The sequence below is a fragment of the Pseudoliparis swirei genome, chromosome 4, assembly GCF_029220125.1.
Source record: "Pseudoliparis swirei isolate HS2019 ecotype Mariana Trench chromosome 4, NWPU_hadal_v1, whole genome shotgun sequence".
Classification (NCBI taxonomy): domain Eukaryota; kingdom Metazoa; phylum Chordata; class Actinopteri; order Perciformes; family Liparidae; genus Pseudoliparis; species Pseudoliparis swirei.
This window is the reverse complement of record NC_079391.1, coordinates 18,184,895-18,197,444: the sequence shown is the minus strand read 5'-3', so window position 1 is coordinate 18,197,444 and position 12,550 is coordinate 18,184,895. Positions and strand designations below refer to the sequence as shown.

Below are 12,550 nucleotides of genomic sequence, written 5' to 3'. Positions count from 1 at the left end.
TTACAATATTTTAACTTTGGATGAGACAAATGTTTCGCTTCGCTCTATTGTCTTCTCCTTTGGACCTTCATAGAATGAAGAGGAGAGGCAACTGGTAGATGGTTACAGGTGGGAAAGAAAGACCACCATAGTTTAAGGATTAGTGAGTCCCCGGGCAAAGCTCAAAGTATCCGCTGGCTGTCATTGCTCTCACAACCAAAGGAGCAAACTTCCAGACTCATGTTCTGGAAAGAAAGCATAGTTGGCTTATCTCATCCTGCGTTCAGAGAGAGACCCAGCACAAAAACAAAAGCTGGTTTAGACCTGTGTGCACACACCAATGTTTCTGAGGGGAAGCCTCTTATCACAAGATAACATTGTGTTGTTGTTGTTGTTGTTGTTGTTGTTGTTGTTGTGCCATGCAGCTTCTACGCTGGTTTCATTGGAGCCTGTAATCTCTGTGAGACATCTCCTGACATTTCTCCTATGATGATTCAACCCTTTAGAGATACAACAGAGGTGACACGCGAGTGCACAAACCCTTCTGTGTCCACACAGACCGGCGTCCTCTGGCCCTTCAGAGCGTCCTGCTCTTGATGGGGCATTCCATCATTAAGCCCAACAAATATAGTTTTAGATACATTTTAGTGTCACATAAAAGACGGTTTCCTCTCTGGGCTCCACACGTACAACACGTTTAGTTACTTATTGCCCTCGCCTTATATTTTTTGTGGCTTAACAATTAGATAATCTGGCTCCATGTAACTGACACGGGGGTGAAGTGGAAACTTCAAAGTTCTCTTGTACAAACACTGAGAATAAACATTTCACTGGATTCTGAGCTATCTGGAGATGCTTAGTGAAACGTTTGAGGCAAAAACAACTTGCTTATTTAGGATTTCTGGATTTCTTAGTGAGAGAGGAGGGGTGGATGTCATTAGTCATTACCAATCAGCATGAACCTTACACTGTGATCTTTTTACAAAATATGTTAAAGATGTATTTTAAAATCTCTCCTAAAAATCATATATTTATATTAAAATCAGCTCTTTAATACACTACAATGTTGAAAAAACCTGGTCATTTGTAGCACACGTAGGATATCTTGGAATTTCACCTTTTTTAAATGATTTCTCAACTTCTCAATGATAAATCTACATGATAGACCATGGTGGGGGCCACTTTGTCATTCCCACATGGCCTTAGGAAAGGTGTTTCATTTCACAGCTCATTTCCACCCTGTGTGCGTTGCACACATGTTTTTAAAAGATGATGTAGCCTGAAGACCCTTCAGGACTATTTAATGGCAGGAGGCCACATCTGTCATAACTCCCCGTCTCGTTCGTATATACTGGGCCGGGTGGAGATAGACCGTATGCTCGTGTTCTCCGCCACCACTGGAGATACTGCAATACGAGCTCTGGCACACATCTTGTGAACTCATTATTCCTTTCCCTTCAAACTGTGTAAACTAAGAGATGTCGGCTGGTGGGCCCGGCTCCCACGATGAGAACAAGACTCCTCTTAAAAGAAAACACTTGCACACTGCTGTTGCTTCTTTGGAGGAGGGCATCTCATTCAAAGCATGTTCACCCAGGTGGGTTTTTACCATTTGTGCAGCACTCTGTTCAAAAAAGCCCAGAACTAAGGGTAATATATTTGTGTCAGGTTAATATCTTCACCATCCTACATTAAATTAAAGATATTCATCTGCTGTATACAGTCAAACTAATGCAGAACTTCACTGGGAGGAAAAGTCACTCATGCTGATCGGGCGTTTAATGGGGCAAACTGTTTTTATCCCTCACCATCCTGTTCCTTAATTAACTTTGTGCCAACGTCTGTGAAAAATAAAGGGGAAGGAATCCTAACTTTCAACACGTCCAGTTTAGGAAAAAGCCTGGAGCAGTAAATGTTTACAGCAGAGGTTTGCTGTTCATTATTTAAGCAACAGGATCAGTTATCTTCCCCTGAAGTTCCAATTGTTAGATCACAAATCTTTTAAATAATGAGTGTTTATGTTTTATGTCTGGACACAACATTTAAGTGATATCACCTCCAGGTGAAACGAACAGGCCTGTTTGAGAAGGAAACAGTCAAAGGGAGTTGATGTCTTCCATCTTGATGAGAACTTCTCGTTTTTATCCATGAAACTCGCCACTCTTGCCCCACCTGGTGTTCAGGGTGTGTATATCACGATGGTCAATACTGATGCAGCTTTCTATTCCCTATAATGATTCAATCAGAACTAAATAAAACCAAATAAAATTGTCCAGTGAGATGGAACACAAAAACACAATAAAAATTAAACAATATCTCTTAATGATACTCTTTTTAAATGTATTTATTTGTTATAAGACAAAAGACAAGACATAGACATAACACCTAGAGGACGACAAAACATCATAAAGTCAGAGTATTGAAGAATGGTCAGTGAGTGTGTGCGCATGTGTGTGTGTTTGCCTTTTTTTAAATCATAGAAACAAAATACATAGAGGGCAGATTTATATGTATGTGCGTATGCTTGTATGTGGAATTTAATTTGTTTCCAGGAAAGGATAATTAAAAAAATTACGATTAATTAATATGATGGGTGGTGTCATGCTTGCAGAAACAGTGAACAATGATCAGATGTAGTGGTGTTCTGTTGGATGAGGTTAGTTTTTCAATTGAAATATAGTCCGTCAATACATTTCTCCAGTGTGTGTATGTGTGTTATTCCTTGATTTCCAGTTCATGAGTTTCTTGTCGATAGTTAGTGCCACGAGAAGTATTGTGTAGTTTGTGTCGCTCATGTTTATGGTTGTAATGTCTCCTAGTAAACAGTGATGGAGATAGCGGTTAAATTATTTGTTTCCAAAAGTGTGGAACTGCTGTGCAGTGCCAGGTGGCGTGGATGTGGATTCATTTATCTTAATGATATACAGGACTGTCTCAGAAAATTAGAATATTGTGATGAAGTTCTTTATTTTCTGTAATGCAATTAAATAAACAAAAATGTCATGCATTCTGGATTCATTACAAATCAACTGAAATATTGCAAGCCTTTTATTCTTTTAATATAGCTGATTATGGCTTACAGCTTAAGAAAACTCAAATATCCTATCTCTAAATATTAGAATATCATGAAAAAGTATACTAGTAGGGTATTAAACAAATCACTTGAATTGTCTAATTAACTCGAAACACCTGCAAGGGTTTCCTGAGCCTTGACAAACACTCAGCTGTTATAAATCTTTTTTTTTACTTGGTCTGAGGAAATATTAAAATTTTATGAGATAGGATTTTAGAGTTTTCTTAAGCTGTAAGCCATAATCAGCAATATTAAAAGAATAAAAGGCTTGCAATATTTCAGTTGATTTGTAATGAATCCAGAATGCATGACATTTGTTTTTTTAATTGCATTACAGAAAATAAAGAACTTTATCACAATATTCTAATTTTCTGAGACAGTCCTGTATTTTGATTCAAACTGAAAAGGTTATGCACACCGACAGAATTATTTAACACAGTGCTTGGATAGTAAAATAAGATACCAAGTCTTCATTTGATACATACATTTATTTTATATAAAAGGAAAACAAAAGGTTGCAATATTAACAGTTATAGACAAAGTCCCATCACTGGAAAACTACGGTATCCAACATGGCAGCTAGGCACTGAACGATGTTGGATGTCATTAAAACGTCTACGTGCTCCTCCAAGTGCCGCTTGGGATCCTGCAAGGACGACAGAATATTAGGATGAACACGATCAATGAGATGGGATTTGAAGATGTTGGTTTTCCTTCAGGAAACTTCAAACGACAAAGTAACTTTCATAAAGTCTCTACTTGTAACAACATATCTGCAAAAACTGACTCATCCAAATGCACCGTCACTGACCAATGTAACTGTCATCAACAAACACGGACCTCCAAGTAGCAGTTTGTCATATTGCAACAAAGAATAAACAATCATTACCTGTTTTCCAACATTCTTGATTGCCAGCTGCTCCGGCGTCATTTTGTCCTCCTCTTCAACAGCCTGAGGAGGAAACAACGTCTCTTAATATTGCAGAGGAGCATGCCATAATGTAATTTAAAAAATTGCACCGTAGAGATACTGTATATCATTTCGAGGCATCGCAAGACCCATATAATCATGTGATGCAGCACACAGTTTAGTACGGCGAGAGTGTCACTGATCATCTGACCGCTACACCGGAGTAAACAGTCGAAGGAAATGATAGTCAAAGCACAGTCGTGGCCAACAAAGTCACTCAATCTCTGGATTATGTTTGAGTAGGAGTTGTTAAAAAGACTGATCGACTGAACAGAATACAAGAAAATCAGTGAAATGCAATTTATGCCTCGGGGATAACGCTAAGCATCCATCAACTGTGAAAGAACTCCACACCGCACAGCTCCATAACACTGGTGGGAGGTGGGGGGGCAATGACATGTAACGTAATCGAGGAGGAGGACGATGTGGGTGCCAGAGACGGTGCAGAAACGGCAACATCTTTCGAATTAAATTTACGAGTATATAGGTGGTTCGTGGTGGAGGAGATGCTACTAATTTTATAAATCCTTCTGATGCATAACGCGGAAGAAACGCTGCCCGACAGAAAAAACATTTGCCAGCTACAGCGACATAGAAAATAGGTGTAATCGGAAAATAGAGACATTCCTGCCTGCAAAAAAGATAATTTTAGCCTTCCGGTAAAAGGAATAAAATGTGCTCTCAGATTGTAGGACAAGCTCCAAAAGGTGTACCTTATTGTAGTTCTTAGCCAGCTCCAGCATTTCCTTGACGATGGTCTCATTAAGTTTGCAGTGCTCACTGTAGTCCTGCAGGGTCAGGCCCTCCATCCAACTCTTCTTGTGCAGGTTCAACAGCATCTGAATAACAATCATTAAATATATATTGTTATGTTCCATTAATACAATCAATGAAGATATATCTATTATAAGTGTATTTTCAAACCTTTTGCTCCAGCTCATTTTTCCTGTAATTGATGGTGATGGAGTAGTAGTGTCTGTTGAGTCCATGAATCAGAGCCTAAAAACACAAGAAGGCTCCTAACAATAAATATATAAAGTAATAACATGCATTGCCAGCTGCTGAGAGACAGTTCCCTGACATTATAATTCATATTCCACTGCTTTATGTGAAATGGATATTTGAACAGAGGTGATGACCCTGTGTACAACTTGTTACCTGGATTGAGGGCTTGTTGAGATGACCCAGGTTGGATGTGGTTTGTCTTGGTTCATGACCCAGCACCATCATGTTGGCATTGATCAATCGGAAGGCATCAATAACAACCTGGAAGAGACATGAAACCAGTTTACTGAATATTGAGTTACTTCTAAAACGGTGTATAATGCATCTAAAATGCAAACTACTGAGGAACACGGTTAATCTGCAGCAGGCCTTCATCTTTACCTTTCCTTTGACGCTCTGGATGGGATCAACCACCACTGCGACGGCTCGCTCTGAGAGGGCCTCAAAGCTCTGCTGTGTGTTGATGTCCACGCCAGACAACCAACAGCCAAAACCAGGGTGACTGTGGTACCACCCCACCACCATCTCTGGTCTGACAAGCAACATGGGTGAAAGACAGCGCACATGTTTAGAGGGCAGCTCCAAAAGTCTTGATCATTACCTAGAAATGTTTTATCTCAACATCAAAGTGAGGTTTTAATACAATTTTGTCATCCCTTGAGTTACACTACAATGTAGGCGAGTTGTGACCAAGTCTTTTTTCTATTACACCTGTGAGTTTTACCTGCCGGTTTGCTTCAGCATGTCCAACATCTTGGCCTGGAACACAGGGTCTACTGCTTCAACACTCACACCCTGTGAGGTAGAAAAAGTGAACTTAGTGATGAGGAACTACAGCAGAAATATATATACTCCATACACTTCCATGTCAAATGTTCTAAATCAGCATATGAGCAAGGCAATTTCCACACATCAAAACAAGAATAAGTTAACTTTATTAATTATGTTATAAAGGGCCTAATCTTGATATTAGGGTAATACGTACTGTTCCTGACTGGGGCATGGCAAACACATCAATCACTCGCACTGTGTAGTCATCAACAAACTCTCCCAACATCAATCCCATGACTTCCATTGGTACACCAGCACGTCCGTGCTTCAACATCTAAGGAAGAGCAAATAGGAGTCACAAATTTCATATTTTAAAATCAAATATGAACCCTATACAATGTTTAGTGAGTACAATGTTTGATTACCTTGAGCAGGGCCAGAGAGGAGATGTAAACCTGCTCTGCTGTGTCCACAGCAGGGGCATCTGTTGGGGGGCCCTAAGGAGTCAAAGCCGAGTTCATCAGTTCAAGCCTTCTTGAGTGCAGTAGTTACGCAGCTCAATCGCTCGTTTTTAACTTAAATGCATTTAATATCTAATGGGTCATAACATTGTATCCTTTAATCCTGTGGTAAACTATACTAAGACTCTGGGCGTGACATGAGATTTGTGTGTCGGAAATTATGAATAATTATGAAATACTGGGCACATTATTGATTCAACCAAGGATCTTATTATTGTTACGGGCAGAAGGCAAACTAATTGAAAAAAATGATATCTAATTATTGTACACAAATAAGTTAAGCATTGATAAATGTAAGTCTAGATGTAATGGTAGGATATAAAAGTGTGATTTAGGTTAAAGATGGGTGAATATATGAGGGATTTTGATTTCTGTCTGAAGTTCAGCCAAGAGCCCTGAGAAACATCTACATATGGTCTTTATTTACACACATTTAAAACGTCGCGTTACCTGGCCAAGCCCTGGCATTCCCCCTCCGAGCCTCAGCAGCCGGTCCATGTCGAGATCTGATGAGGAAACACAGTAAAGGCAATAGGTTAGATTACCATCAAACTACACAGCTAGCTAGTTATACTAGAGATACAGGGCTCTCAAGTCACGCATTTCGGTCTTTAGTCACGCACTCCCGCCACACATCGTATTTATCACGCTGAAAAAAACTTTCGGCTATTTAATGTTTTAATGTGCCGCAAACATGAGCTGGCCGCGCTGCCCTCACCGTGGAGGAATCAAGCGCTCCCCTGGAGTTCTGCTGTGAGGTGCCACTTATCAGCCAATCCAAAAAAAGAAATGGACTACACAATAGCCAATCAGAAAAAAAAACGTATCTGTTGTATCTGGGTAAGATTTAATCCAGCAACCAATGAAAATAAAGCATCCTGGATAGATATGTCACTCTTGCCTGTTTTCAAAACGTAAGAGCCCTGTTAATGACATGTGGTTCAATTAAGTTCTCACTCTCTTAAACTTTAAATCTTGAAAGAAATAATGTGTGGTGATGTAAACTCAGCTGTCATAACAAGCAGCAGGAGAGCATCGTGTTAACCTCTTGGTATCCTGCATGCTCAACACATCAGAACATTGTTTGTTAAGGCTGCCCACGTAGCATTTATCACTTTATTTGCAGGCCTAGGAAAAGGACCCTCTCAAAAAAATTCCAAACAGCACTTTGAACAAGTAAGATGTATTATAAAGAATTTAACATAAATACAGGACATTTGTGCAATAGAATTAGGCATGTTTTTGTAAATGAGAGTAGAGTTATTAAAAAACATTTTAATTCTTTAAGGTAGCAAAGATGTCTCGCAAAAGACCTTTGCCAGGCCAGAATGCAGCGGACACCATGGGGACAACATGGGTACAACATGGGTCCAACGCCACATTAATTCAAATTCCCTGATATTATAGCCACCAACGTGTGTGGCTGCGTGCGCTGCAACATTTTGGTCACCCGACCAAATCTCACTCCAAGGTTTTTTGAAAAGTTGGCAGCTCTGGAGATATATTGTATCTTACGTCCTTTATAACATTCATAAAAACTGTATCCAAATGCAAATTCAGACAAACAAACATTGTGTGTGTAACGTTAATCTAGTACACGAAGAAATCTAAAATAAAACCGAAGTTAGCCCCCAACCCGCTAGTTAGCTCAATACCCTATAATCACGAAAACACCTCATGAGAAGCAGGACAGCCAGGCGTGTATGTATTTTTAATCACAGTACCGTGTATTGTGCTGAGGTACCATAAAACCACAACAGTGAAATGTGAAATAAAGGTGTCCGTGAACCGATCGGTTCGTTAGGAGCAACATCCGACGTGACTGAAGGCGTTAGCTCGCAGTTAGCTCGCTGCTAGCGACTGTCATCCCGCACAAAAGAAAACCAGCGACAAAAGTCTTCGCACTGGTTCCGTCTCACTGTGTTTTATGAAAGCTACTGGTTGTGCTGAATCTGTGAGTTCACTTACCTGTCGTCAGATAGTTCGGGTGTTTAGAAAAGGCCTGTGTGTCTGTGACCAGTCGAGTCAGTGTAGCTAACTAGCTACAATGAATCAGCCAGAAATGTCTTTTCTTTTTCTGTTTTTTAGAGAAACTGCTTCCGTCGCACCGATGACGTATTTAGTTGTCGCCAGACTTGCACCAGCACAATCGAGGCACAAGGGTGCACCACAATCAATACTGTTACCACGAGTACTGATAATAAATATGGTTCATGATCCAGTCATATCGGTACAAATCTCATTAATGTTAAATGTAAAGACTAAATATTCACTACAGAGCAATCATAACTAAACTATATTTGATAAGAAGAAGGATTAACTACTTAGGCCTACTAAATGTATTATCATAAAATCAATGACATTGTATACATTTGGTTGAGGCAACCTATTGATATTTATTCCTGTTAATATTTTTGTTTTATTTGCACTTTATATATTTGTTCTGTATTCTTTCCTCCTTATCTTTTCTCACAAGTTCGGTGGTCTCCATTTATCCGCAAATAGGAGCTTTTAAATGTGTACTTTTTTAAGTACCGTTTAATTTCATTGAGCTGTGAAACATCTGCAGTTTGGACATAAGGAATGTTTCAAATGGATGATGTTTTATAAGTAGAAATGCTTCTACATTGTAGGTCAAACTAAATAAAATATTTCTGGAATAAACAAAATCCATATTTTCCTTTATGGTTGTTTTCTTTGTTTGTGTTTACTCATTTTGGTCAAACATGCTTTGATACTTATGCCTAAAGAGCATGTCTGTATAAAATGAAACGTGTCCATACACTGTATGGTATGTATCTGCTACGTACAAAATGCTTGCATTTTATAATTATAGAGGTGGATCATTGCATTTCTAAGAAAGAAGACTTAAAACAAACATTACATGTAATTGGGATATTTAAGTCTCTAATTTGAATTAATGAGCAATACATTTTTTAATTAAATTGAATGTAAACCTCGCCTTGTAGCACTGAATGAACCTAGAACAAAACTTCACTGCTGAAATATACAGCATCTATATTTCAATACTAAAATGAATGAAAATGGCTGTGAAGTTGGTGTGGTTTCTCATATTTCAACACGCAAGCATTTCATTATTCCCCGAGGAGCCACAAACTCTGAGCTAAACCACACCATCACTCGGCTTGTGAAAAAGCTCCTCTGTTGGTCGTCATGTATTCCAGCCAGACAACTCGTACAATCTCACCCAACAGGGATACTGGTGTCCACACATCCTGGCCAGACAAGTCATCAACAGGAATGTTAAATTCCTTAATTCCTCAGTAAATGAGAAAGGGGGAGATAATCATCCACATTCCTCGGTCCCTCCATCACCACACCCACAGGACCTCTTGCTACCTCGACACAATTCACTACGCTCAGCGGTCGTAACCAGGATGTGCTTCCTTGTGATGGGTTTAACTCTAGTTTCTATGGCCTTGAGGATCCAGACTGACTTAACCTACATCAGTAAGGTTCATATTAGCATATGGTATCTAAAGTTTTTTATTTAATCTCTGTTGTATTGTTGCTGATATCGTTTGAATTTAGTCCCTAATAATGATACTTTAGTTGCTGCGTCCACCAATAAAGGAACTGACGATTGGATCAGAGTGAAGGCAATACAGGAAACAACCCCGTTCTCATTATATTTCCTTCCGAAGAAGTGTGGTTTATTGCTTTCTGAAACATTATTGCTGACTAGCTCAGTGGTTCAATTTGAAATATATTCCTTGTGTTGCTCCAAACAGGGAGACAGACGCCTTCCGGAAAAAAATACTCAGAGAAACAATGGATGGATGGATAAATGAGCCAAAGGCTTCACATCAACTGGCCCATTGGCTATTCGATTCACTTGAAATAAAGCTGGTTCACAGTACAGTGCAAAAATATGCGATATAGACAGCTTTAATATGTTAAATAGAATATATTTACATTTTAATCCTGTATGTAATTTCACCTGTCACCAAAAGGGCAGCTAACAATAACTACCAAACAGAGAAACAACACACACAGGGAATCATCTATACAAAGAGTGTTGGAGCTGATTATTCAGATAGGAATGATTGGCATATTCAAGTACCATCACAAGTAACTTGTAACACGACACCAGCATGAAACCTTAATCCTACCAGCAGAGGAAATAAGGGGGAGAAATGTGATGCTTTAAGAGCTTTCTTGCACCCGGATGGGACTTGGATTCAGCTTAGCTTTTTAAATGTCCAGCAGGATCACTGCGAGTGGCAAGCATTGCTTTATGCACTTAAGTGTCCATATGTGAGTATAAAGTGACTTTAATGATAGTGGGAGGGATATGTGCACCTAGACAGCCAGACTCTGGGCCCACATAGTGCCGTGTAGCTGTACGATGGAAGTTGCTCCGCCGCAGCTCAACCAATTGGTTCACTTTTTAAGATGACATGTTCATAGTGGTTTGGACATGAATCCTGTAATGCAGAGTCTGTGGTTTGATTCTGGCAGGTTTCCATTGTTGCACATCATGTCCTAATAATAACCTTTGAGGTAAAAAAAAAAAGGTAAAACACATAAAACAAAAGAGGCAAAAAATGTAAAGGCAAACAGGGCATTAAAAAAAATAGGAACCTCTGACAGTCATACACAGTTTGTCTCTTGAGGATTGTAAAAATCATCCTATTCCACATTGTCTGACAGTATCGAACATGTGTCCCATGCAGCGCCACATTGTAAACTTTATACAAACCCACTGTTCCATGAATGGTATATGTTCTAATCGAGATGATCTGTGTCATTTTTGACACATTTCAAAATGTTGCCAATATATTTACTATCATCAGACATGTTGTGATCTCTACATTCATTTAATCTGGACCCCCCCCCCCCACCCCCACTCCCCCACACACACACACACACACCCATATGGGGGGATATGGGGCTAGTGGCATCATTAGGGGATCAATATTACATCATTTTGAGCAAATATCCTAATGCCGCACATCAAATTAAAAAAACAGGACCTGGGCTACAAGAATAAGTCAGCCACTTCAAACACAACTCAAACACCAACTCAAATAATTATAAAGATATAATAACCATAATTCGCCAGGAGTGAGCTCACTCTGCATGTTTCCAGACCTATCTGTCTGTACTAAAACGTAGCTAATGTTGTTCTGCTTCGCTTTGTCCAAGTCAGACATTGCAAAGAGAATGTTCACATATTGTGCTTTATTATTGAGAAGTTTAAACCTTTCAACTGCAGTATCAAAGAGATAATGATCCTAAAAGTGCTTTCCTTTTTAGGCGAATTTTTTTCATTTTTGATGTGTGCCATTTTTATTTACTCTTTAACGAGTAACATAAAGACTGATATTTACACATCTTTATTATAAGACCAAAAGTATTCCAAAAACCGAGATAATCCCTCTTTAGTTTGGGATTGCTATTTTCGAGCAGAGGCCTAAAAATACATTGTTTTTTAAAAGGATAATCTTATGATGTTTTGTTTTATATTTTCATCATAGTTTATTATGATTTATAGTTAGTGAACTGCTCAATAATATGTCTAAATAAACTGTCGATTTACTAAATCTGTTATTTATTACAGATTACATAAAAAGGGGCAAAACTTGGTAACACTATTACCTCGGCTCCAGAGTCATGATTTAAAACATTTTTATTTGCCAAAACCATTTTTTATTTATTTTATTTGTTATTGTATTTGTGATCTTTAAATGACGTATATCTAGACTTGAAGAACTCCAACTCACTGCTGGTTCCCTCTCTCAATTCAGAAGACATGACCTCAGTGGTAGCTCTGGCTCAACATATGATAAGAATTAGCAAGCCAAAGACCTGAGGACACTGGATGAGCACAGGAGTGGATAAAGACAAGAGCCGGGTTGAAATGACTTCTCATTGATTCCATTGAAGGGGTGGACCCGCTGTAATGAGAGGGGCCGCTCCTCCATCGCAGTGCAACAACGCAAAGCTTTATTTAAGCCTGTGTTTGATGAACCCAAAAGGTCTCAGAGTTCAAACGCAAGAGTTCGGAAATCTAAAAGATGAACATCTCATTTTAAAGACCTGATGGTAAACAATTGCATCTTCAAACCAATTATTTTAATGCACTAAACATTTAACCAGAAGCTATGAAGCCATCGTTCATCTTATCCCCCCCCCCCCCCCCGCCTCCCCCTTATTGTTCAGTGGATTGAGTTATTTATGTGCGATATGTGAAAATGCTTAGTTTAC

General features: G+C 39.0%; 1 protein-coding gene across 1 annotated transcript; it reads right to left on the bottom strand.

The window, feature by feature from the left end:
• Positions 1–3,521: 3,521 nt before the first annotated feature.
• Positions 3,522–8,394, bottom strand: psmd14 (proteasome 26S subunit, non-ATPase 14). The gene is made up of 11 exons (XM_056412519.1): positions 8,288–8,394; positions 6,770–6,825; positions 6,224–6,295; positions 6,013–6,132; positions 5,752–5,822; positions 5,409–5,559; positions 5,181–5,288; positions 4,947–5,021; positions 4,736–4,861; positions 3,942–4,004; positions 3,522–3,698 (listed from the first exon to the last, which is right to left on the bottom strand). Exons 2-11 carry the CDS (start codon positions 6,815–6,817, stop codon positions 3,600–3,602), a joined length of 933 nt encoding a protein of 310 aa, XP_056268494.1. The 5' UTR covers positions 6,818–6,825; positions 8,288–8,394; the 3' UTR covers positions 3,522–3,599.
• Positions 8,395–12,550: the final 4,156 nt, after the last annotated feature.

Bases quoted from the DNA above. Each gene is read 5' to 3' on its own strand.
- psmd14 (XM_056412519.1), bottom strand. From the start codon at position 6,817: ATGGACCGGCTGCTGAGGCTCGGAGGGGGAATGCCAGGGCTTGGCCAG. The intron at 4,862-4,946 runs GTTTGAAAATAC...ATTGTTATTCAG, and splicing joins AAAATGAGCTGGAGCAAAAG to ATGCTGTTGAACCTGCACAA. The intron at 4,005-4,735 runs GTACACCTTTTG...TTTCCTCCTCAG, and splicing joins TGGCTAAGAACTACAATAAG to GCTGTTGAAGAGGAGGACAA.